Here is a 26,427-nt window from a genome sequence, read left to right on the forward strand (position 1 = left end):
TGTGCACTGCTGGTCGGTTTCAGGAACCTCCGAATCGATTTTGGACGGATTGCTTTTGGGTAAGATGGTTCAGAATCAGACACATCATAGGATTCCCACCTAGCCATGAGCAGGGGGTGGGAGGTTTACGGCTGCCTTGCTATCAGCAGGCGGAGAAAGCAATTAAAGTTCCTCAGAGACTGGGGAAGGATTCTCACCTAGCTATGAGCTGGGGGAGGGAAGTTTATGACTGCCTTGCCAGCAGCAGGTGGTTCAGCAAGGGCCTTGCCATCAGCAAGGCCAGGGGAAAAATTAAGTTAGAAATATTTCCAAGTGAGTTGCAGGACATACATTTTTGCTATTTCACCCCTTCAGAAACCCTGACCCCAAAAGGCGGGAGGGCGCTGCAGGCGACTCCCCGGGCCGTGGGGGACAGAGGGGAGGGGGACGGGACCACGAAAAAATGCGGGCTCGGTGCTGCAGGGATGTCCAGGGAGAGGCAACCTGCGGGGACTGGGACGCAGAAGGACAGGACCATGCGGGCGGCTCTCAGCCCAAAGGGGGAAGGGAGCGGCAGCCTTCACACTGACCGGGACAAAAACAGGAAAAAAGCGCGGATTCGGTGCATTTAGCTGCAAGGGATGTCCAGGGAGGGGCAACCTGCGGCAATGGCCGGGACGCAGGAAAGCGAGAATTGTGAAAAGACACAGAGAGACCTGTCTCCAGCTGTCAGAAATGCTGGGGGAGGAGATGAATGCCCTGTTTCAGGGAAACCTGAGTTGTCCACATTAGAACTGGCAGATTCTAATGGGGAGAGAAATTTATGCTTTTTAAGTCAAAGGTGAAAAAATTAACAACTTTGAAGCAATTGCAGGCAGCTGCCCGGACAGAGCCGGACAGAGCAAACCCAGGCACAGCAGCGTGAAGTCACCAGCCCAGGGCTCACCGAGAAAGGGGGGGGAGGCACAGCCACCCTGCTCCAGAGGCTCCAGCAGCACCCCCACTGCTCCCCCTGTGCCTGCACAGACCCAGTGCTGCAGACGGGAGGGGAATGGGGGATGGAGAGAGGCCAAGAACTGCTTTTTATCTATACTGTGGAGAACAAACAGAACAAGGGAACAGGACAAGAGAGTCAGTTTTATTTTCAGTTCTTGTATGTTAAACTAAAGGTGTTTGTTTTTGCAATTTTGTTAAAAAAAATAGCTGAAACTTTAAGAATGGTAAAGGTATTTTAATAGTATTAGGTATTTTAATAATTGAAGGTATAATAAGGTATTTTGTATTTTATTTGAATATATATCATCTATATTTAGTGATTTGTTATTGGTCAGATATGAGTGGACATTTATTTAAATGTCAACATTGAGTTTTAATTTTCCTATAGTTAATGGTTTTAGAGAAGCCAGTTTATAAGTATTTGCAATATTGTCAATATAAATCAATAGATTTTGAGTTGGATTTTAAAATTTAAATTTAGTTTCTGTATTTAATTTTAAAAACACTGTAATAAGATTGTATGAATTCTATATTACAGAATGATTTTGTTTTCTGTTTCATTGTTTAATTTGAAATCTTTCAATATTTTAAGTAAGTTTTAGAAAGCCCCCAGATATGTTCTTGAATCAAATGTATGAAGATAATCAGTTAAATTGTGAACTTAATGTTTCTTTATTTTCCTTTTATTAATTCTCTCTTTTATTTTGGCAGGTCTTTTGTGACCTGACACTTTGATATCTTATGGTTTTGAATATTTTGCAGAATTCCAGAAAATTATTTGAGCTTCATTCTCAGAAAAAAAAAAAAATAATATTATGGTTTTCCTGAGTTGCTATCATAGAAGCACTGCAGTGTCTTGCCATATTCAAAGTATCTTACTCTAAAGATGAATTTTAGAGAAAATGAGTTGCTAGAGGAGTTTGATTTCTTTTTGAAATGTTTAATTGTAACTTTGTTGTTAAGAGTTGTGGTTTATTTCTTTAATAAGAAGATGTCAGGGAGTTCTCTTCCAATTAGAGTTTAGGCTCTGGCCAAGCCTTGATTCTAACTGAAAGAGAAATTGTGTAAACCCAGGTGTTTTCTGCATCAAAATAATATTCCAATCGTTTGAATTGGCAATTTGACTTATCAATATAACAGCTGAAGCTGACTTTGAAGTGAATTTGGTGCTCATTTTCCGGAGATGACCATCTAATTCCTCATTGAATCAAGGTTTGTCAGCTGTCTGCAGACCCTGAGGTGATGACACAGTTTGTTTTTTTTAAATTGATAATCATCTAATCTTGTAAATGTATGCCTGTTGTTTAAAGTACTGTTAATTATTGTATTGTGATTACTTGCAGAAGATTGTAAACATTGGGTTTGTTTTTTTGTTAGATAATAGTTGAAATAATAATTGAGGGAAAATTTTCCAGTTTTGATCAAAAATATAGAGACAGAGAAAGTTGAAAAGCTTACAAAGTAAGCATTTGGGGGAAGGGTTCTGTTTGTGTCTCCACAGAGAGAGGACGGAGATGGTTGAAGCCTGCAGCAAGATTGGAACACCACAACATATAGCTTCAGTTGTCAAGGAGCAAATGACGGAAGTTCTTCAAGAACGACATGAAAAGATTTTTGCAAATTTTAAGAAGAAAAAGAATCCATCTAAAGGACAATGCTACGACTGTGGGGTTTTTGGACATTTTAGGAAAAATTGTCCTCAATCCACAAAGACTTCCAAGCTACCAGAACTTTACCCTAGATGTCGCAGAGGAAGACATCTGGCAAGTGAATGTTATTCTCTGACGGATGTGGACAGAAAACCATTGCCACTGCCAAAAAACACGAAGTGCAGGATCATCTTGTGCTACGACAGAAATGATGGCAGTGCAACAAGGAACAGCAACAACACCGGCACAGACAATACAGTTGTCGGGGAGCGTCAATCTGACTCCCTCAGCAGGGCGTTAGGGGACATCCCCTGTGACAGAGATTTGCTGCCCAGGAACGCAGTACATCCTGTCAGCTTCAAAAATGACTTGTTTTTTTGAATGAAGAATCTGCATCTATACGTACAGGACTGAAAGCACCGTGCCGAAAGAGACAAGATTTTTTGATAATAGGCAGAGACCGGTGCAGCAATTTTGGACTGACAATGTATCCTACTGCTGTTTCAGCAGACTGCTTCGAAGAGATGACAATTTTAGCAAGGGCTCTTCGACCCCCATTGACAATTCCACAAAATACTCAACTGGCAAAAGCGATAGCTCTGCCATCGCATCCATTGGAGCATCAAGCAATGCCGGCGATGGGCGAAGGGCATCCACACTACAATGACCATGTCGAAGTACACACGTTATGGTTGAAGTACATAACCCGTGAACAGCCAACTATTACTTGGGACTTGATATACCATAACAGGAAAACAACCATCACAAGGATGGTGAACACCGAACGTGACAGTGATTTCATATATTTTCTGACCTCGAGAATGGAACTTGATTGTACCTTTGGATCAAATCGCAGGCATTGGAGGAAGTTTTGTATGCCTCCAAAGTGAAAATTCAGTAACATTCACAGGACCCAGACAGAAGACGGCTATTACTCGTGTAAAAGCCATTCACTGTATGGGGAAGAGATCTCCTTTCACAGTGGAACATGTACCTGACAATGGATTTTTAGTAGGACTTACTGTGGCACTCGCCACTCCACACCGATACGTGGACTCTTTACCATTCCATTTAGTAGTGTTGGGAGAAGAAACACAGCTATATGGTTTGATTTTTCATTGGGACAAACACAAAAAAGACACTCTTTTAATTATAGAATGGGTTTTCCTATCTTACAGATCTCCAAGGACAATTCTTACAGATTCAGAAATGACAGTACAAGTGATAATAAAGGGAAGAACAAGGTTGATGACAATAATGGGCAAGGACTTTTCAATGAACAATGCGGCAAGGACCACAGATTTCTACAATACCAATGAATCAAAAAATGGATGAGGCAACAGCTTGGCCTCAATCTCAACAAGTAACACCTTTGAGCAGACAAATTCCTACAGAGACACACAGACCTGCAACAGCAGCTCAAGATACTTTAGTTGATTGGACAAATATTCGAATGGACTTGACAAGAAGCAGAAAATGTCCTGCAATTGGGACTGGTGAAATAGCCATGCCAGTGAATTATGACTCACAAGGACAAAACCAAAGATGGCAAAAATTAAATAATGATTTAGTTAAAGATTCAATTAAGACAATTAGAGACTATGGACTGCAATCTTCATATTTTAAACAGTTTTTAAAAGGTATTCTCAATGAATATGACTTGACTTCATGTGACATGAAATCTCTTGTGTCATTGATACTTACTGACACACAAGGACTTATATGGGAGCGCAGATGGAGAAGAGCTTTGAAGGAGCTGCGAAAGAAATACCAAGGTGGTGCTCATGCCAACCTCACCATGGCAGAATTAGCAGGAGACCCTCCTCACAATGATCCAGTACAACAAGCCGCCAAGATTCCAAGGGGAGTGTTGGCAGACATCAAGGAAAAAGGATGTGAACTTCTCTTCAAACAAGATTTAAAAGACTTAAGGACTGACAGTGAAAAATGATTGTTTATATGCTGTTGTATCTTATTTTTTGTCAACTGTATTAGGTGAAAAAGAGGATTTACCAGTGATGCAGCCAAGGGAGAGTGTTTGGGAAAGTTTAGCATGGACAGTGGGGTTGGAAACAATTTGTTTGAGGCATTCCAGGCAAAAAAGCCATTTTCAACATGTCTGGTGGGATTGACAGTGAAAGAATGGTCCATTCCGGAGGGCATCCCTTCATGGGTGATGTGAGTTGTGACAACTCCTGTGAATGGATGGCATGTGTGGGTTCAATTTCTCCCTGTGGCTGTTTTCAAACCAAAAGAATTAGAAATTTTTGGTTCAACAATGGATTTTGGAATTGTATGTGATGTTTTAGGGGTGAAAAAGAACCAAACAATGGATGTTACTCCGAATTAGAATGTATATAGCAATTATATTGTAGTCTCAAACAAACCATCCTTCCGAGTTCTAGCACAGTTATTGTGCCTGGATGGTCTGTTTGACCTTTTTGATCTTTCACCTTTGTAAAAAGAAATTTTGAAAGTAGGTTTTTATATATTAGTGGAGCTTGTTACTATTCTCATTGCTTTGCCATGCATCATCCCATGCACTCGGCATGCCTTGAACAAAGCTGTGAAAAGGGCTCTGGACAAAACCATGAAGGAGGTCTTTTTGCTGCAAACAGAGGGGGGAGATGTGGGAGTCCAGGGTTTTTTCCTGGCTCCTTTGGGGGTGCAAAAACCTCCCTGGCAGACCCCTCAGAGACCCCTGAGTGCTGCCCAGGAGCTGCAGGGGCTGGATTTGGCTCCTTGGGAGAATCTGCCCACATTGAGAGAAGAGACACAGAAAATAATGATGAGTGTAAATTACAATGTTAGAACGTAGATAAATAGGTTTTCTTGAATGTTTATGATAAGGGACACGTGGCCAAGATGGAGAATTTGGGGGGTGGACACCTTTTCCTCCTTCTTCTCCATGTCATCCATGTTGGGTGACACGTTGGCCTCTTGGATTGGTTGGGGTCAGGGCTGGACCATTTAATAAAATTGTATTGTATTGGTAAAATTTTGTAAACATGTAATACGTAGTACTAACTATATAAGATAAGCCCTGCCTTGACCAGGCAGATTCCACCATGGATGCCAGGCTGAGCAGACCGCTGCTGGCCAGGCAAAGTGTCCCAGAGATAAGAAATAATAAACTGTCCTTGGAAAAAGAGAAAACCGTCTCCGGCAGTCTCTCTTCAGCGGCTTCGGGGAAAACCAGGTTTTGAACCACCCTTCGTGTCCCTCTGGGGTGATCTCGGGGCAGAGGAGGAACCCCAGACTGGGACAACAATAGGATTGGAAAAACAGGAACTGAGGAGGAATAAGCAAAGCATGAAGAATTTGTAACACCTCTGAACAAAACACAGTGCTAAAACTGCAAAGCATTGGTCTGCTCATGTCCTGATAAAAAGAAGATGGTAGTAACAAAGGCATCTTAATTACCTTGTGCAAATTTGTGAGATCCATCCAAGGAGGAGGAAGGAAGTTCAATAAGTGCTAGAGTGACAGATAATGAAAGATATGGAGGGGGAAAAGAGAACAAAGAGGAGAAAGAATTAAAATGTAAGGAAATAGATGATTTTCTACCATGCATCTATCGCAATCAAAAAATAAATGCATGTGCAAACATAGTTTTTTCACTAATGCTTTTTTAGGCCTTTTAGGGAACCATTTAAACATAATTTCCTTCAGAAGCAGAATTATACATCTCTCTATCAGGTGATAAATGTTTCTGCTAAGTTCAACAGCAATTTGCTATTTTTGCTTTATGAAGTCAGGATCATGAAAGTGAAGAAGACAGCAACATAAATTTAAAAATTACAGAAGTATCTGCTTCTGCTGAATGTTTATGTTCACCTGTTTAGAAACTAATTTCATCATCACTGAACTAGAAAATGAGATTACTATGGATTTGATCTCAAGATTTCCTTGACTCTTTTACCTTGTTTAAATCTCATTCTTACTCTGAATACAGAGTGTATCGATTATCAGCTCTTTTCTTTGTTTGTTTTGTTGAAGACTGCAGACTTAGTTATGAGACAGTAAAGTGGGAAACTAAAGTGCACACTAACTTTATTTACATATGTTATATAAACTGTCTATACCCTTTACATACATAATGCCCACAAGTAATCTTTTAAAGCATAACACTACAGCTATGCTAAGATGAAAAACCAAGTTGAATTTTATAACAAATACTGTTTCTCTAAAAGCTTAAAAGAAAAAAGTATCAAAGTAATAAGTCCAATGCTTTTCATCAGATAGATCTGTAGACATAAAATCCCAACACATGCTGTTTAAGCATGCAGGAGCTTTGAAATTATAGCACTGTCACTTATTAATTGTATTTCTAGGAAGGGAAAAAATAGAAACTCATCACTAAATTTAAAGCACATATCTATCAGTAGCATAAAATGCATTTGGAGCACAATTTTACTGCACTATTTGGTTGCTGATACTGGCTGCTGAAAGGGGACTCCAAACTCATCTAGCTTATCAGTATTTGGAAAATTCATTGCATATACATAACTTAAGTTACAGCCAATACAGGCAGAGTATCATAGCCAGCTCTCCTGTGGTAACTGTTCCTAAGAGGTGATTTCAAGTTACAAGTTTCAATCCAGTCCCTTTAATAAAAATTAATGCTAATTCCATACAAGGACACTCAGGTAGGCAAGTTCCTAAAATCAAGAGCAAATTATCTTTACTCCGATAACTGACACCACAGAACCAACAGCTTTGAAACTTAGCTCTATATAAATTTCAGTATTTTCTCTCTGTATAGGATCAAAATTATACACAGTTTATTAGAATTCTCTCCTGAGATCACATGCCTATGCAATACTCACCTTGCCAAATGAAAGTTGCAAGCAACTCTTCATTTTGGTTAAAATTTCTGTTATGTTGTGCCATGACCCTTTATTCACACATACAAAATAGTTCCAAAGAGAGATCTTTTGTAATTCAGAATTTCTTATGCTAGCACAGTTGAAGCAGAAAATACTCTTTCACCTCACTGAAAACACTGCCAGTGTGAATCCAATTGGTTATGGGACAGACCTTCTTATAGGCAGCAGCAGCCATAAAAAGAGGAGGAGTTCAGGTGCAATAACTGCCGTGTTGTTTTAGGGCTTTTTTCTCAACTACAAATTCACTCAAACTATATATCTAGCATTCTCTCTTGGAAAAGGTTATAAAAATGTTTCCATACATATACAGGGGGAAGAAGATACACGGCTAAAACCCCACGTCATGCTTCATGTCAAATTTATTCCCAATTCCAGGCAAAGAAAGATTAAAATTTCACCTAACAAGCTATTCAACAATAATTATAACTAGAATTTTATTTATATCTCTATTTGTCTGGGACCTCCCCAGCATGGCCCTATAGGTTACTAGTCTCAAAAAAGCTACTATGATTTCAAGTGTAACCAATGTCTGGATAATTTCTAGGAGAAACATAAACCATATTTATTTTGAGTTTATATGATTCAGCAGTTTAAAAAGTGTTCTTAAATTAAAAAGAAATTAGTTTTATATGTTAAGCTTAAGAACTATCTTTTAATTCAATTTCAGTCATTGTTACAAGAAAACACCTATAGCTTAAAAAACTGCTTAGAAAAGTCCTACTGTTTTCACAGGACACCTTCCCTATCTGAAAATAACTTCCCTCTGTGAAAAATAGGAACACAGCCCTTTCTGCAGTACCTTGACAGCAAAATAATACACAACAGGCTTCATGAAAACTTTGTTGATAAAACCCCTCCCTCTCCCTGCAGGCTGAAAATGCAAGCTCACAGTGACTGAAGGTCCTTCGGAGCCCTGTGTTCCGTCACACAGGTGAGGCGCGGAGCAGAAAACTTCGGCAGAGCCACGTTTCATGTCAAGCTCCACCCAGCACAGATAGACTCTGATCCCACTTCTTTATAATTAACACTTAGAGGCAAGTACACACCCCACCAACTACACAAGTGCTTCCAGTGAACTACAAAACCATTCATGTGACTATAAAATAATTTATGCTTGGAATATTACTATCAGAAACAGACTGAGCAATAAACATTAAGCGGCTTTCCAATTACTTTCCACAGTTAAAAGAGTTCAAAGCCTGCAAGGTCAACTCATAACAAATCACTCTAAATTGCTGAGTACTGCATTCTTGGGAGGTAATGTTTTTATCTTTCTTACTCCTTTGCCATGCACACTCGGGAAACAAACTACAAAGAACTTGACAAAAAAAAACCTTTTGGAGGTGATATGTACAAGGAAGAGGTAATCAATACAGATTGTATATAAACAACAAGTTCACTCTTCTATGTGGTTTGTTCCAATAGTTCAATATATGGAGGAAACAGGACTCCCCCATTTCTCCCAGAAGATTACAATGCATTCTCCTCACATGAAAACACTTAGAAACTACAGGCGAGTAAATGTTCAGTTTGTTTGGCCACTTTCTATACATTTGCTTTTCAACATTTTGAAGATTTCTTCATGTGATTGCAGCAGTCCATTTTCTTCTTTATTATTTGATAGGTTTAGGAATAAGTAACTTAGTATTCTCAGAACTGGAAAGCAGTGATCAACATTGATCTAGTACCCACCTGTTTGTCATTCATTCATTTTCTATCTCCAGAAGAAACCACTGACAGCACTTCACAAACACTGCTGACACAAAACATCAGGGGAACATCACCAAACCAACCACAGCACCGTTAACATTCCTGAAAACAGGACTGCTGCACACTCACACCTCTTGTATTACATCTCTTCTAGCACAATTCTTTTATCTCGATTTTTATCTTCAATATTTGGGGAAATAAACACCGACTCACTCATGTAACGGAAGGAGTCCTCCTCATGAGCTGGAGAAGCGATCTCCGGCAGCCGGCCATGGCAAGCCGGGGGCTGAACCCAGTCTGGATTTTCATACAGGTACAGAGAGTCCACTCGTAACTTGTAATCTGGCAACTGCTCTTCCAGCAGGCTCACCAACTCCACCTCAGGAAGGTCCTCTTTGGAGCAGCCATCTGAGAGTAAATGCCAATAATAGTGCATTGTTAAATACATGTAAAATTTAAGTGTTATTGCAGTACTATACATTTTGTGTACTATAAAATACTTCATAAATCTCCCATAGATTTGAAAATAATAATTCCAATGTACCAGACAAAATACCAGAATACTTACTGGATCAACTTGATTGATATCGCAATACTTGTAAGCTCCTCATCCCTAGATGACCCCAAAATTTCCTGAATAGATGGTATACTGTGTCCCTCCAACTTCCTGAATATAATGTATGCAATGAGTCACAATTTCTATCTCTTCCTCATTGAGCTAGAACACAAACTCACATTTTAACAGCTATTGATTTCCTAAATTCTAATTGAATTTTCATAGTTGTAACACTTCCTTTTTCTGAAGGAAATTCACATTTTTCTCGTTCTTCTGTTTTATGCACTGGTTTGATAATGAACAATCTTAAAAGTAAGCAAAATCAACTTAATACTGCTTTGAAATCAGAGAACAAGTATAAAATTCCATTATCACCCTTATGGAATCATACTCTGAGAATTATGATACTAAAACTCCTGCAATCAAAGTTTAGCTCTTTCTCTGTTGTAGGATGTTATGTGTGCCTCTTAATCTCTTCACAATTGCTGCAAAAAACCCCACATTAATACTAAATTGGTAAAATATCAACAGCATGTAATGATTATCTTTGCAAGATTTCTACTCAAGATGAATACTGTCTGCAGTATCTTTAAATGGAAAAAACACCAATGTTGACTATTGACACTGAGAATTTTACAAACAGTATTTTAGAGTGCACACTGACTTTACAAGCGAGTCAAATGGACTCAACTGTTTTCATTCCTCTGCAATCACATAAGCAGTACAAAGAATGTGAGATGTAAGGTTGCCTTTAGGATGGTGCTTTATGACATGTTAGACACATTCAAGATTTGTAATAGTAATTCTCCAACTTACCAGGGACGCTCTCCAAGCCCCCGGGATCAAAACTCATGAGTCCTTCCTTCACAGTTCAATTCCTTGGAAAGAGCATTCTGTAATCAAGCTGAGCACCATTCCTCTATTGCTTTGGTAAAAAGATGGCTTTGGTTTAGAGACAGAGTGAGATCCATCAAGCCATAGAGACTCACAAATCTGGCATCAACTCACTTCTGTAGGCTGGCTCATACACCAGATCTAGGGCCATCATAGGACATGCTTATTTCATCTGGGCTACTACTGATCAGTACAAGTATCTCATGTGAGCTTCACCAGCTTCTCATCTCACCCATCACCTAGAAAAAAAAAAACAAAGAGAAAAACCAAAGTTTAACAGATTTCACTCATTCAAGGGAGACAGGTAAATTGGTGTGACTTTTGTCTCTTCTAGTCTGAATTTCTCCTCTGCACTATAATCAATTATATTTTTTTAAAAAGGCAAACAAGCATTCAAGCATTCTATTTCCAGTTTACACAGTACAGGTAAAAGGTAGCACTAAAATATGTTTTCTCTCTGCGGACATCTCACCTTAAACATGGACTTGGTCAAATATCTCTTTGTCTGTACTATTCATCTTCTTTCATATAATTTTGGTGTGTTCAGGTCATTCACTGAAATGAGGCATTTCCTTTTTATGCTAACAGACAGCAGCTCCAACTAAACAGAGATTTTCTTCAGGTCACTACATTTATTTAAAGTGATGGATTCTAAAGGCAAGATTCTAAAAACATCATCCTTAACATTTCTATTGTTAAAAAATTTAAGTTTTATACAACTGTTTGCTTGAGTCCCTTTTCCTTTAGGAGTCTGTTAATTAAAAATTGGACCTATTAGAAATTTGCTTTATGGATCATGATAAGATTTGTGTTTTCTCTTCAGCAGGGACTCATGTAAACCAGAAAATGAAACTACTGTGACTGATTCAGATAAGCTATCAAAAGAGTTTAATGGAGTAAAAATACACCTTTCCTCTACCAAGACTGATTAATCACCTTCCATATAAAACAGTAGTTCTAGATGACAGAAAGATATAAAACTGAAAACAAGTCTCCTTTTCCCTCCTCTGACACTCAGTTAACATAAAATTCTCTTTAAATCCTTCATTAAATTAAATCTTTAATTTGCATTTGCTCTAAACAGTTTCCCCAAGATCTCCAATCACCAAGCACAACAATCAGAGGTTTGTTTTGCTGTCTGTAGCAACCTCTCAGTTGACAAGATTAAAATGGACAGTGCAGGAGCTTTTTAAAGCAAGCCTGGAGCCTGCCAGATCATCTGCTTGTAGACTTTGGCAGGAGATCAAAAAAGAAATTTCTTCCATTAAGGTCAGCTCATACTAGTCAGCAGTATCTTCGTGTTTGGCCATTCATTTCTGTATGTATGTACTCTGTTTACCAGTTGTAATTATTATGCATATTAAATCCTTAATTAAAAAACAAACCTCGATATTTCAGAAACATTTTGTATCTGAATGTATAGGTGCTTCTAGCACTTTTTATGTTTTTTGGTTTTTTATAGAGGCTGTTTTTTAAATGGATTGCTGAAAAGCATGAACTATACATACCCCCTTCTCTAAAACAACTTAATACAGCATAACAAAAGACATTTAAGAAGACTACTGTAGATCCACACATGCAAATGACTTCATTCTGTAATAAGAAGAGTCACTATACAGCTAGAGAAAGTACAGCAGCACAGCAACTCAATCTTTTTTCTATGAGTTTTAAAAATGTAAAAATGAATGCTGCTACATCTCAAGAATGGTTTTAATCTCTCTTATGAGTGCAAAGCAGAAGCACTATTTGTTGCAGGTTAATCTCAGTTCAACCAAAGAGAAGGAAAAAAAACAAAGGTAGGTGATTTGGCTAAATGTTTTCTAGAGCACCAGGCCAACACCAAGCTATTGAATTGAAAGGGCAAACTCATTTGGAAAACCTTTGAGAAATTGACTAGATAAGCAAACACCATAAAACTTGATGCTTGCATTTCCAGTGCTTCTCATAGCTTTAGTTCCCTGTACCATGGGGCAACTTCTGTAGAAATTCAAGAACTGGGCAGTTCCACCCTTAAAGTGACTCCACGATCCTTCTACACCGCAGCTAAAAAACTATTTCCTAACTGCAGATTCCTCCTGCAAATCACAACTATAATTAAATACATTTAAATAAAACCCATAAAAATTACAACATGGCTTTTAAATAGTGCAGAAGGACATGTCCAAAAGAGAAGCCAGAAAACTTTTTCAGGTATTGATTTAAATCTTTATTTATGAAGATTATTTCCACTGACAATTTACTATATTAATTCTACAGAGATCTATACCTTATTAGTTTAGTCCCCTTATTCCCTCACAGGCAAATTTCCCATTGATGTTTGCATCTTTTACTAATTGGTTAACTGAATGTGGAAAAAATAAGGGAAATTCAAATATTGGAGAACAACCCATATGCAGCAGTGGTGCTCTCAGGCTTTCTTCAAGGAAGGTTCATGAGAGATGGAAATATCAGACAACATTTTATATACATACATACATACATACCTATCTCAGTCTTAGTATTTCTGTACTCTAGATTACATTTTACTCCCCAGTGTGTGTCTCACATTGCAGCTATCATTTGTCTCCAAATAGTGAGCTAAAACCTGGAGTACATATAGCACACCTCTTGTAGAAGTGGGAACTATTCCTACATCTTCTGTATCTGCCCTAGAGAATCCAAGGTGGTCTAAAGAGATTTTATAATTTTTTCTTTCAGTGAGTCACAAGACCCTAGTGAAGATTAACTTGAAAAAGCAATACTGCCTAAAGTTTTAGAGAAAGATCAAACAGTTATAAAGCATTAAAAATTGTTCTTGTCTTTGTAAGTACCACTTTGAGTAATTTCAGATGGATGCAGAAAGAGTTGGGGCACCTCAAGACAGAATATAATTCTGCAGACATTCTACCACTAGAGAACTCTAATTCAAATCTGAATTATTAGAAAGGTCAGGGAGTTGCTTTACAACTGGAAACCACACTGCATGAGCTGTACATGTTATTTCTTTGTGCACAAAAAGTTAAAAATGTATGCAAAATATTGGCATCAATATTGACAATATCCAAACTCCAACATAAATAAACTGTTATTCCTGGTATTTTTTCATTTGCTGAGAGCAGCTGACTCCCCACAAGTACTTGGAAAGATTAAAGTAGGTCTGCTCCTCCATACAATTCCAGGATGTGAGACATTAGGCCACAAGTAACACAAACAAAATTTTGACAACCAAGAATATTCTAACAACAAAGGAAGATTCTAACTTGTTTAAGAGAGAAGACAACATCCATTTTCCAAAACCAAGCCAAGTAAACAAGTGTATTATTCTCGGATGCCAAATTTTACTGCCATGTAAGTATGCAATTAAAAAATTTGTATCAAGTCATTAACACACTACTTTTTCCATTGCTAAAATTGGAATGCTGTCAAGCCAGCTAATAGCAATCAACATACTCTAAATTTCAAGGTTAATTAAACAGTTCTATTCTTATAGCAAACATGACCACACTGAATTGCTGCCAAAACATTCCTGGGACTAGTGCTCAGAAGCAGAGGCCAAATTCTTCAACACCATCCAGCAGCAGATGAAGGACAAAGGATTATCAACTGAAAAACAAATCTATGTGAACACTAACTTTGCCTATCACAATGAACATTTGCTTTAACACCTGTTATTTTTAGCCAATATGACCCATACAGAAATCAATTTAGTGCTTTTGTTTCTCTCAAGTAAGGAAAAATATTTTAAAGACTAGACCAACACAACCCTAAAAACAACTGTAATAATCATAAACAACATTGCAACAGACTTTCAATCATAAAAAAATGGTATAAGAAGAAACGGCAAGAAAGCAAACAAAATATCCTGCCCCCCTATCTTCTGGATTGTTTTTCCTTTGGGGTAGGGATAAGACTCCAGAGGGGAAGCTGGAGAACACCTCTTGCAGAATGATGAATTGCATGGGGATCATGAAGGCGGCCACAACATTCCCTCACCCTATTTTATCTAGTCATGCCAAACCAGGCTCACTCATTCTTCTTGTCTGTCATTTGTAACAGCTCATAGTCTCCAAAGTGGCAACACTTGCCTGTTAAGTACATGTATATATGCTTTATGCACATGCATACACACATACTGCTGAATATAGCTTGATGGTTAAGATTTATTTAAGTCCTACACATTTGGAGGTTGTCTATATCACCCTTAGTACAACAAAAAAACAGCAAATGCCTAATTGAAGTATCCCTTAGCCTGAAACTAGGAGTATTACCTATGTTAAGGAACACACACTATGTTTCATTAATTCCTAATTTTTTTCTGTAAATGCACAATCAAAACATTGGATGTTGTATAAGCATTGCAAAATATGCATACTATCTGTATGCATATTTTCTTGCAAATTTTCTTTTCTAAGAAGAAATTATGTATATATTTAGTAATGCTATGATCTCAAAGGAATCAAGAACTATCATGAATTGCTTATTTTTTAGAGTATAAAATACAATAAATGCTCTTAAGGCATTTTGCTAGTGCCTCATTCTGCCAAGTTCTATGCTAATATTTCATAATAAATGTTGTAATCAACTTTTTTTTAAAACTCAAGCTTATTTTTTATAAAGTACACTTGAAGGGAAATTGAATAACATTTAACTGAAATTCACTAACACTTTAATTTGATGCATGGCTGATCACCCAAAAAAACAGTGTCAGTTCCTTGACCTATATCCTTGCCAGTGCCCAGCATTTTAAGTTATAATTCTGTATTAGAATTAACCAAACTGATCTATATGACACACCACAATATCACTAGCAATCAAACCAGAAAAAAGGATATCTTCTTTTTTTTGTACCTATCTCTTCGTGTCTTCTTGGAAAACTAGTAAACAAATCAAGATTATCATTTCTGAAAGATAGCACTTCTACTGCACAATATTAATTCCGGAAGCCCACTGTTAGAGGCAAACCACTCTCATGAAAGTCTGTGGTTTTCCAATGCTCTTCAAACTACATTTTCAGATGCTCATAACAGAAATTCGATAGACAGATACAGCTCTAATAATCACACTGCCACTACAGAGTGGAAAAATGTATTGGAAAATAATTTTTGTTTTCAATTTAGCTTCAGTGTCAGAAGTTCAATTAAAATCTTTTACTAAGAACTACATCTTTTGAAAGAAAACAAGTATCTGAAAACAAACCTAAAATCGACTGTCACTTTCTAATGATGCTTTAGGTTATTTATTTGTATATCAAATACCTGCACCAGACTGTCATAATGAGTCAACAGTAATTGTGAAACATAACCAAGAAATAGGCACCTATGCAACAGCTGAAGATTGCATTAAGGATAAAAATAAGAGCATGCCACTCCACATAGATTTTTCTACTAGCATGGTCGACAGAGTAAATGTCGTTTACTGACAGATATTCGTACTCCAGTTGAATCAGCTGATAAAAGAGTAACAATGTGATTAAGAAGTTGCTAAAAGCCAAAATCTCCTTGCCTTCCAAGCACAAGCAGAACAACTAAGATGTCACCGCGGGCAGCCTCGTGGTCGCGCTGTCACGACCCCCCAGGGAGCCCGCTCGGCGACGGGCACCCCGGCCCGCTGAAGGTCACCCCGGGCACCGCCTGCGGGCACCGCCGCCCCCGCTTACACTGAACAGACGGAGCTCATCACAGCGCTACCCTAGAGCATCACCACCGCCAAAAGAGTCCTGTCAGCTGCCACCCGGGCAGGCGCCGGAATCCTTCTCCGCCCGGGAGCGCGGGGCCAGCCCAGGACACCGCCTCGCGCCCGGGCCCCACGCTCCGACCCCAACCAGCCGCGGCGAAGCCGCGGTACCCAGCGCGGCCCGCCGTACCTTCCAGCCCGGTGGTGCCGCGGCCCGGCGGGGAACAGCCCCCGGGACGAGAGGAGGGAGGGTTAACCCCTGCAGGGGGGTGAAGCACGGAGCGCGCCGCTCGCCCGTGAGGTGCCAGAGCAGCGCCGGGCCGGCGCCGAGCGCTCGCTTACCCGCCCCACGCTGCCGCTCCTTCCCGCCGCAGCCCCGCATGCAACACAGCGGAGACTGAGGAAGGGCCCCGATGGCTTCCGCTCGGCTGCGCCCAGAACTACAGCCCCCGGCGGGCCGCCGCCAGTGACGAGCCCCACAATGCGCCGGGCGGCGAGGTGCGGGCGGCCCCCGCCGCTGGGCTCGGCGGGGCCGGGAGCTGGGCGGGGTTCTGGCGGGCGGCGCGGCGGCAGCGCCGGCCCCCGGCCCTGACTCCGGCGGCGGCGGGCAGGAGCGGGCGCTGCCGCCCCGTAAGGCTTCTCGGCTCCGCCGAGGCTCCCCGCTGGCCGCGCCCTCTGCCCCGCTGAGGGGAAGCCGGGCGGGCCGGGGAGAGGGAGCGGCGCACACCGAGCTCGGGAGGCGACTGCGGGGAGCGGAGCCCTGTCCCGGCATCCGCGGGAGGCCAGAGGGAGGCGGGGGCCCAGCGAGGAAGGAGAGGTACGAACTTAACGGAGCGAGTGAGGAACTGCGGGGGAGCCCGCGAGGGGAATGTCCTTCCGCACATTCCTATGCTTTGTCACGGACGGATCATTTCACTCGAGATACACGACCGAGAGCTGCCTCAGTCGCTGCGAACGCTGAAGTAGGAGCTGCAGCTCAGCGTCAGCAGAACCCATAACGCGCGTTCCCGGTACCGGGGCTTCGCTCCGGAGCCTTCACACTCCCCTAGCTCACTGGCACAGGTTTCTGTGGTTTTTTTCCTGCCCTGCACTGTTCGCTGGCTAAAGCGTTGGCTAAAGTGCGATTAATATATCATTCTACCTATATAACACTGTCACTATCTACAATACAAAAAAAAAAAAAAAGAAAAAGTCTGAGATACAGAAGGAAAAATGTGGGGACAGGGAAAAAGGGTTTATGCGGGGACATGATCCAAAGTCGCATTGAAAAATGGAAACAATGTCAACCTACGTAACAAAAAAAAAAAAAAAAATCTTGAAATTGTAGTGTTATTTGAATAAATGTACATCATGGATGTTTCTGTTGGTTGGCTATACATCTTTGAACTAAGTCTACTACAATAATTTGACTTTAGTATATCATAGTTACTAAGACATTATCTTTAGCTTAGCTTTTGTGGTTGCACATTGCAAGCAGCAGAATCAATTGCCTTGTGTAGCAGAATGAGGCATCTTCTTTACAGATGAGAGAAAGATGCTGTAGTCATTACAGCATTACAGTCATTACAGCTGAGCAGTATCTTGAAGCACATGCATTCCTTTTTTTTTTTCTACCCTGCTACAAACTTCCTCAGAGAATTTGTTTAAGTCAAGCACTGATCCTCTGAAGGTGCCCAGTACCTGCTAGGGATCGACTTTTGTCTTCATTTGTATTTCTAATAAGGGATTACAGCAGATCTCCAAGCAGATGTTCAGAGTAAAAATGTAACTGGAATGGCTTGGGTGTTTTATAAGTTAACTTTCATACGAAAATTGCATATTTACGTGGAACTGCTTCCTGCAGCTAACTTTTTATCAGCCACCAGGTAGGATTCCTCATGGTGGCTGGAAAGCTGCCTATCAGAAAAGGACCTTGGGTTGCTGTTTGACAGCAGGCTGAACATGAGCCAGCAGAGTGCCCAGGTGGCCAAGGCCAGTGGCATCCTGGTTTGTGTCAGCAATAGCGTGGCCGGCAGGACCTGGGAAGTAATTGTCCTTCTGTATTCGCTGGTGGGGCCAATTCCCATCTCAAGTACTGTGTTCAGTTTTGAGCCCTAAACAAGAAGAAAGACATTGAGGCACCAGAGGGTGTTCAGAGAAGGGCAACAGAGCTGGTGAAAGGTCTGAAGCACAGGCATTACAAGGAGTGGCTGAAGGAGTTTAGCCTGGAGAAGGATCAGGGGGACCTCTTACTCTACAATTATCTGAAAGGAGGTTATGGTGAGGTGGGATTTGGCCTCTTCTCCCACTTAACAAGAGACAGGATGGCAATAACTGGCCTCAAGTTGCACCAAGGGAGGTTTAGATTGGATGTTAGGGAAATTTTCTTCACTGAAAGGGTTGTCAAGCATTGGAACAGGCTGCCCAGAGAAGTGGTGGAGTCACCATCCCTGGTAGTGTTCAAAAAACATGTAGATGTAGTGCTTAGAATGGTTTAATGGTGGGCCTGGCAGTATTAGATTATTGGTTGGACTCTGTGATCTTTGAGGTCTTTTCCAACTTTAATGATTCTACTGTTTAAGACTTGCTTATAGCTGAGGTAAAATAGTACCATTCTGTACTTACAGAAGCTTTGATATGCTTACTAGACATCTCTCTCACTGCCTAAGCTTTCAAAGCATCAGACATAAAGTAAGCCTGCTAGAGGACTTTCAGAGAGGCTAGTCTGATCTGTGAAGGAGTTGCTTCTCTTTTTATTTTAAACTGAAATCCCTTACAATAGTATTTCCTCCCTCACTTGTGAAATATAAGTGCAATTGCTTCTGCTTTGCTTTTTTTTTTTGAGAGCTAGTTCAGCTGCACACAGCCAAGCCAAGATCTGCCTAGCGCAGCTGTGTTCCTTTAAAACAACAGACAATTATTTCTTTTCCTACAAACTGCCAGGGATTCATGAGTCCATTCTTTTTTACTTTTTGCACTTGTGCAGTTAACTTGCAATTAAATTGTTTGTTTAGAACTGGCAATAATATTTCTAAACCTATAAATTAAAAAGGAGCACTTAAGTTGACATGTAGTCCTCAGTGTGGAGTTTGAAATTGATATGCTACTTAAATAGAAGCAGACATTCCCTGAGCTGAAGTTCTGGGGTTTTGTGTAATAGGTGATAGGAATGCCTCACAGCTCTGATTAAGGAGATTCAAGTTTATCACAGGTTTATGTATCATCTTACTTTGCTACTTTATTTTTTTCTAGGATTAATGGGTGTATATGACTTTTCCCCTGATCTAAAGCAGTTCCATGTCGTGTTTGGTAAGTTTGTCTTAAAAATTTTGGCGTTGTACCTTGTTACCCAGCTGTACCTTAATATGAAAAGCCCTGGTAAAATGTCTTGCTTGAGGGGATTTTCCACAGTGCTTAGATGTTTGAACTTCATTCTGTCAGCTTTTGGTGAAGGAGACTTTAGTGTCTCTTCTCTCTAGGTCTGCCATGTGCTTTATGCTGTTTGTTAACCCCTTGATTGACTGACTTGTAGCAGAAGACTTTCTGAACTGCTGTTTATAAAGCCTACACTTTACATTTTTGCACTGCCATATTTAATAAATTGCAGCACTCCCCCAAAATTCACTTGTTTCTGTTCTCAAGGACTGCTCCTGTATTCTGCGTACACCAGTTGAATCAATCAGACCAGAAGAGCTATCTCAGAGCAGCATCCATGAATGCCTGGTAAGAATAGAAGACTATAGGTATCTAAGTCTTAATCTTGTGCCAGTTTGAAAACAAACACACACGCACATACACACACACATATAAAACTTGTAACTCATAAAACTAAGTCTTAGTAATGGTAAAAGTACCAGCTTGAGTGTTCTTATTTGAGTACTGGACTTTAGAATTAATATCGTTGCATGATTTTAAACATATAAACTATTTAAAATTGCATAGTAATTTTGAGAACTGTTTCTTCTCTGTTAGGCTGATTCTGATCTAGCCTGGATTCCCCCATCTACAGGAAAGAATGAAATGGTATTTTGCTCTTCTAATGTCTCTCATTATGAACTCCAGCTGGAAATAGGTAACATAAATGGACCTTAAAATATTTCTTCTTCTTTTTATTAATAGTTTATTGCTAACTGCAGTAAATATTAAGTTTGGAAAATGAAGGACTATTCTTGTATCTCCTTAGTTGAGAGATGTGAAGAGCATTGCTCATATTTTAGTAATCTCTTATTTCAAGATCTGAGACAAATCAACAATTACCTGAAATTGTCTCTTGATGTTTGTGCATGTACATTTCAGTTTTCAAAATCTGTGGTGGCAGTAAATACAGCCTTAAGTAACATCATGTCTTGTAACTTGGCCACATAAGTTGATTGTTCTAAGGACGGCTGCCTTAGATCCTACTGTGCTTGCATATATTTATGTGATTATGCATACTAATTGTTCATTTAGATGTATAATTGATGCTGACATATTTTAGTTTTTCTCAAAATAGCAGAGCCATGCTTCAACTAATTTGCTGCATATACTTTTTTGCTGCAATTACTTAAGGTCTTGGCATTCTGAAAGAAAAGGACACACTACTATCAATTGCAGTTTTAAAACTGGAAAACTGATCTCTAAATATGAAACCACATGATGGGTTATTATGCTTTCCAATGTTAAGGTAGCCATTTCTGGTTTTAGGAAGGAGGTTCAACAATTTAACTTCAGTCTACCTTGCACGGCATACGCCTACAGACAGGCGAGTTGCTGTAAGGATCACAGACCTCGAAAATTGTTCTGAAGAACACTTGAAAGCCTTACAGGTAAAGGAACAGCATTTCTGCATGAAGAAGATAGCGAGGAATACATATGAGATTACTGAACACAAAGGTAGCCTTTGTTTACACTGGGTCATTTCAGTCAAGTTTTTCCCTCCAAAGGAGTAGAATATAATAAACACAATGCATGTGTAAGAGTTGCTTTCGGAAGACAGCAGCTGACAATTGCTTTAAAAATACTTCTGTAATTGTACAACTTACTTGAAACATGTTCTGTAGTCTTATTTAATACTAAAAGTTTGGACTATGAACAAACTAGATTTACTTCAGGCAAATGCAATTATGGGCAAGCTATTAACATTTCTGTTGCAGGCTATGCACATCACCTGCAATCTTGTATAAATGCAAAGAAACAGTTCTCTTTACTGATTACTGATGTAGTTAATGGTCTTGGTAGGACTGCTGTTCTGTGGTTAACACATCCGCTTTCATTTAATTCCATAGAATGAGGTGGTTTTATCACACTTTTTCCAGCATCCCAACATAATGACATTTTGGACAGTGTTTACAGCTGGAAGCTGGCTTTGGGTCATCTCCCCATTCATGGCCTATGGTAAGAACTGTTAACTGCAATTTTGGAATAGGAAAAAGGGCTGATACAAGTTGGACCACATGGTCCATGAAAGGTTTCTCTTTAACCATCTCCTGTCTTGAAGAAACAGTAAACTCTCCCAAACAATTTGTTTCCCCAGTGAAAACTGGTATTTGAACTGCATTAAATTCCACTTAGTCTTAGCACCCACTATATGAGGAATGGTAACTGGGAGATGTATTTGACTTCATACAACTTCTGCTAACAGAAGACCTATTTACATTAAATACAGGTTGGGCACAGACTTGCAGTTAACAGAAGGACAACATGGAGCATCAGTTACATCCATATAATAATGCTCCAGAGTCAATATAAAGATGAGAATGCTGCTCCTGATGAGTATATACAGTGAGGGAAGCATAGACAAGTAATTTAACAAGACTTGTTAGGCCTGTCTAGGTTCTTTTCACTTACAGGTTCAGCTAGACACCTGCTGAAGACTTACTTTCCTGAAGGAATGAGTGAAGCTTTGATAGGGAACATTCTGTTTGGTGCAATCAGAGGATTAAATTACATGCACCAGAATGGATATATTCACAGGTAGGAAAATGTCAATAGGTAAGAACCAAAACCAGCATTTTACTTTAAGTATTGTTTCCTTCCTTTTCCTGTATACCTTCTTATATCAGAAAGTGCACAAGTAACAATGTTGTCAATAATATGCAGAACCAAGTCTGTAGAATTTTAACAAGAAATGTGTTTATACATTTTTTCAAGCCAGTTGTTACAGGGATTATACATCTGTCTGGCTTTATCTCTTTGAAGCAGAGGAAAACCAGAGTTATAGAAAGGGCTTCCTTAGTTTACCCCTTGCAGAGAAGAAGGGCCCTTCTCCAATTTCTGGCACTTCTTTCCTGATCATCTCTATTAAGAGAGACATGAACTCCATGCTAACATATCACTATAAGTCAATGAAATATGAAAGCCTTTCTGTTGTAGTAGTGCTTTGAGTAGTTCTTATAACTAAAATTTACCACTTTATGTTACAGGAATATTAAAGCTAGCCACATTCTGATTTCAGAGGATGGGCTGGTTTCTCTCTCTGGCCTAAACAACCTCTACAGTTTAGTTAGCAATGGACAGAAGTCAAAGGTGGTGTATGATTTCCCCCAGTTTAGCACGTCTGTGCTTCCTTGGTTGAGTCCTGAACTACTGAGACAGGTTAGTATAAATTACACATAATTTTTACTATTCAAAGTTTGTAGCAGTACTCAATTTCCAACTTAAGTCTGCTTGTAGAATTGCAATGAAAGATGTTGAACTGCAACTTTTAAAAATACACACACATACTAAATTTTTAATTCTTCTAGAGAGAACCAGTTCTAAAGCTGTTGGCAATGTGATGATGTACTAGATCTCTTTACCCAAACCTCCTGAAAACTACTGCAAATCCTGAAACTTGTGTTGTGTTCAGTACAGTCATCAGATTTCTGAAAAAAGTCTGAGGTTTCACAATTTAATTGCTTCAATACTGTGAAGGTTATGGGGGTATTAGAATTTTGTTTTGAAGCAGGCACTTGTGATCAGTGACCTTCCTTCTCTCTCAGGATTTGTCTGGCTATAACATGAAGTCTGACATTTACAGTGTGGGAATTACAGCATGTGAATTAGCCAATGGACACGTTCCATTTCAAGATATGCCTCGCACTCAGGTACAATGCTAAACTTTATCTCTAGTTAAAAATGTGCTGAGCTGTTTTACCCAGAGAAACCCATGCTATTACTGCTGAAATAGTGGCTGCTTTTTGTTAATTCAAATATGCATGCCTCTTTCTAGAACAAATAATCCTTCCATCCCTGGAGTTTCACAGGTTACCCTGAATAGGTCTGGATAGCTGTTGAACTCTCATACTGCTATTCCTTCCTACTAGATGCTGCTGCAAAAGCTGAAAGGTCCCACCTACTGTCCTTGGGATATAAATACCTTTCACCGGGGGGAATCCAGGATGAAGAATTCCCGATCAGGTGTTGATTCTGGAATTGGTGAGAGCATGACACGCACAATGACCAGTGAAAGACTTCAAATGCCCTTTTCCAAAACATTTTCACCTGCTTTCCTCAACTTGGTAGAACTTTGCTTGCAACAGGACCCTGAGAAAAGGTAACATTCTGGTGAAAATTTTTTTTTTCTCACTTCAACCTAAGAGCAAGTATAGCCCATGGTTTAGAATACAGTAATCAGTTGAATGCTGTTAGAGTCAGAATTTCAGAGCAGATGTACTGTGTAAAATAATACACTTACATTTGTATTTTAAGAGCTACCTTGTCTGATAAAGGAGTCAAACTTTTAAAGTCATTTAAAATGACCCCTGAATTTCTTGTAATACGACTGTGCTTTGTAACAAGTAAAATTAACTTTCAAACATGAACTTTGTCCAAGGAAAAAAAACCCAGAAATCTGAAATATATGTTTTCAGTTCTATGTCTCTTTTGAATGAGGCATTAAATTCCTTGTTAAACAGAAACATGGAAAGGCCTTTAAAAATTGATTACTTCAGAAGTGCCTTCACTGCAAATTGAGGCATAGAATGTAGGAATTAGGTGCTGCTTTTCTCATTCTTCATATTTGTCCTGTGGAGGAAAAACCACAGGGCTTAAATTTATTTGTCAATCTGGCCCACTATCCAAATGCAGTATTGTACTTTCCAAAACATAATTATATTGTTCATTTTATGATTCAGGCCATCAGCAAGCAGTTTGCTTTCGCATACCTTCTTCAAACAGGTGAGTTTTCTATATTTTGTTAAATGACACAACTATAACCTAAATAAGCCCCAAAGAGAGAGAGATTACAAAATAAAGAAGTTACCTGGAGCCAAAAAGCATCCTCTAAGAGCATACCTGCTTCAGATTTTTTTTTTAACAAAATGGTATTGATAGAGTATAGGAAGCATAAGATTAATCCATTTCCCCATTGATGAAGTTGATTTAACTTAAGGCAGTCTAACTAATTTTAAGAAATGGTTAAGATTCTTAATTTAAATCAGAACTTCACAGGTGATTTCATTAGTCTTGAAAGATTATTAATGAGTGGTGAAAGCAAAACCCCTCACTCTTTTACTTTCAGTATTGTAACATGCAAGAACATGGCTCTGATTTCATATACTTTTAATGAAGTTAGTTGCAAAGTTATGGAGACTTTTATGTGCAGCTTTATTTTAACTTTTTTTCTTTCTAGATAAAGGAACAAACACAGAATTCACTACTGTCCCTATTACCACCTCCTATTCAAAATAACAGATCAGAGTTCTTGGCACTGCCCTCAACAGCAGTTGGGACTGAACTTGGACATATTACTACAAATCAAGATGATACAGACTGGGAATTCTAAATAAATACTAATGATACCTCTCCAGTGTTCCAGAGAAGGAAAATGTGATTTGTATTTGCTGCTTTTGTATGGATAAAATACAGTTAAACCAAGTATACTTGAAATGCCATGAAGTGGCTTTAATTCATTATCTTCCTCTTGGCATCACAAAATGCAGCGTGCCTCACTCTCTGCCTGTAAGGAAAACTGTGTATAAAGAATGGCTGAGTGCTCACCTCTCTTTCAAAGTCTCTCTTAACAAGAGAGTTCCTGCTGTAATCTTACTCTGTACTGTATTATCAGCTCTTAGTGCTGAAGTCCACGTGCCTTTCTGAATTCAGGCCTGGGCTTTGTCTGTGATCTTACCTAAACATCTACTTGTCTTTTCATTGTGACCCAAATCATTTTAGTAAGGAGAAATCCTCCACTTCCAAGTTGAAATGTGAAACTGCACAGATTAGTTGCTTATGTAAATAAATGTTTCTCTCTCAAAAGACATTTTTCCCACTTGACATGCTGTCATATTTGCCAAAAGTTAGCTATGCCTCATTTTTCATGCAATTTTAATACTACATGTTTCCCAAAGAAGTTAAGCTTCTTGAATGTGGAACTCCTGCTCTTCCATGTGTTCACATTCTTAGTACAAATCTGGGCTTTTGCCCTGTTATTGTTGTGCCATTTTAGCAGTTAATCTGAGGACATCTCACTATGCAAAGTAAGGCTCAAGTTCTAGCAGGTACGGGTTAATTTTGAAGGGTCATATTAAATAATCTAAGGTTACTGTACATATTTTTATTTATACTGTATTCCTATTCACCACCAGAATTGACCAGAACCTAATACTGTTTTCTTAGAAGAAAAGACAATATGCATTAAGCTCCACTGGCACTGGTGCTGGCAAACCAGCCTCTTCTGCAAGGAAGTTAAATTCCTATGGATCAATTCAGCCACACTAAGAACCTAATGCCCCACTAGGATCCTAGTGAATTTACCTGTTCTAAGTCAGACGAAAAGCTGTCTTCTCCCAACAACTGAGTAAATTCTCATGTCTCATACTATACCAGGCAACACACTGAACAAAAGCTGCTTTTTTCTTTTAAAATCCTGGATATTCTCATGTTGTAGCAAGAGTTGTATCCCAAAGCCACTAGTAGTTTACTGATGGAAGTATGATGGTGGTAAAAAAGTATAAATAGATATTGGATGGATATATTTTAAATTTTCAACATAAAAAACATTCCACATAAGTCTTCAAGTCTTCCATAGCTGAGCAGGCCTGTAGCCAACTTTGAAAATACTGCTGCATTTTCATGTATATATACTGTAGCAAAAACAGCTTTGCTACAAGGCATTGAAGACCAAATGACTGAAATACAAGCCTGAGAGACACATAAAATTCTA

General features: G+C 39.3%; 2 protein-coding genes across 6 annotated transcripts in view; one reads left to right on the forward strand and one right to left on the reverse strand.

Moving 5' to 3' along the window:
• Window positions 1-16,805, reverse strand: part of TRAK2 (trafficking kinesin protein 2) — a 32,675-nt gene extending 15,870 nt beyond the window's left edge. For 2 of the 4 annotated variants that reach the window (XR_013774960.1, XM_079311473.1), the window contains exons 1-4: window positions 16,668-16,805; window positions 10,596-10,912; window positions 9,437-9,631; window positions 6,048-6,101 (exon numbers count right to left, since the gene is read on the reverse strand). Coding sequence is in view for 3 of the 4 variants with exons in the window: in XM_079311473.1 (XP_079167599.1) it covers window positions 6,048-6,101; window positions 9,437-9,631; window positions 10,596-10,632 (286 nt within the window). In the remaining variant the exon portion in view is untranslated. The remainder of the gene's footprint in view (window positions 1-6,047; window positions 6,102-9,436; window positions 9,632-10,595; window positions 10,913-16,667) is intronic. The other 2 variants (XM_079311474.1, XM_079311475.1) reach the window with 2 other exon arrangements.
• A 70-nt stretch (window positions 16,806-16,875) lies between these two features.
• Window positions 16,876-25,522, forward strand: STRADB (STE20 related adaptor beta). 2 transcript variants are annotated; one of them, XM_079311524.1, is made up of 12 exons: window positions 16,876-17,142; window positions 19,557-19,613; window positions 19,947-20,027; window positions 20,277-20,376; window positions 20,988-21,109; window positions 21,599-21,677; window positions 22,133-22,256; window positions 22,706-22,877; window positions 23,264-23,368; window positions 23,588-23,817; window positions 24,398-24,440; window positions 24,895-25,522. In XM_079311524.1, exons 2-12 carry the CDS (start codon window positions 19,602-19,604, stop codon window positions 25,045-25,047), a joined length of 1,221 nt encoding a protein of 406 aa, XP_079167650.1. In that variant the 5' UTR covers window positions 16,876-17,142; window positions 19,557-19,601; the 3' UTR covers window positions 25,048-25,522. The 2 variants fall into 2 exon arrangements, with proteins under 2 accessions (XP_079167650.1, XP_079167649.1); XM_079311523.1 differs by having other exon boundaries at window positions 16,880-17,142; window positions 21,569-21,677.
• The last annotated feature ends 905 nt before the right edge of the window (window positions 25,523-26,427 follow it).

The sequence above is a fragment of the Erithacus rubecula genome (assembly GCF_903797595.1).
Source record: "Erithacus rubecula genome assembly, chromosome: 8".
Lineage (NCBI taxonomy): Eukaryota > Metazoa > Chordata > Aves > Passeriformes > Muscicapidae > Erithacus > Erithacus rubecula.

Coding starts and splice junctions, on each gene's coding strand:
- STRADB (XM_079311523.1), top strand. Junction 22,878..23,263: donor GTCCTGAACTACTGAGACAG/GTTAGTATAAAT, acceptor CTTCTCTCTCAG/GATTTGTCTGGCTATAACAT. Junction 23,818..24,397: donor CAACAGGACCCTGAGAAAAG/GTAACATTCTGG, acceptor TTTATGATTCAG/GCCATCAGCAAGCAGTTTGC.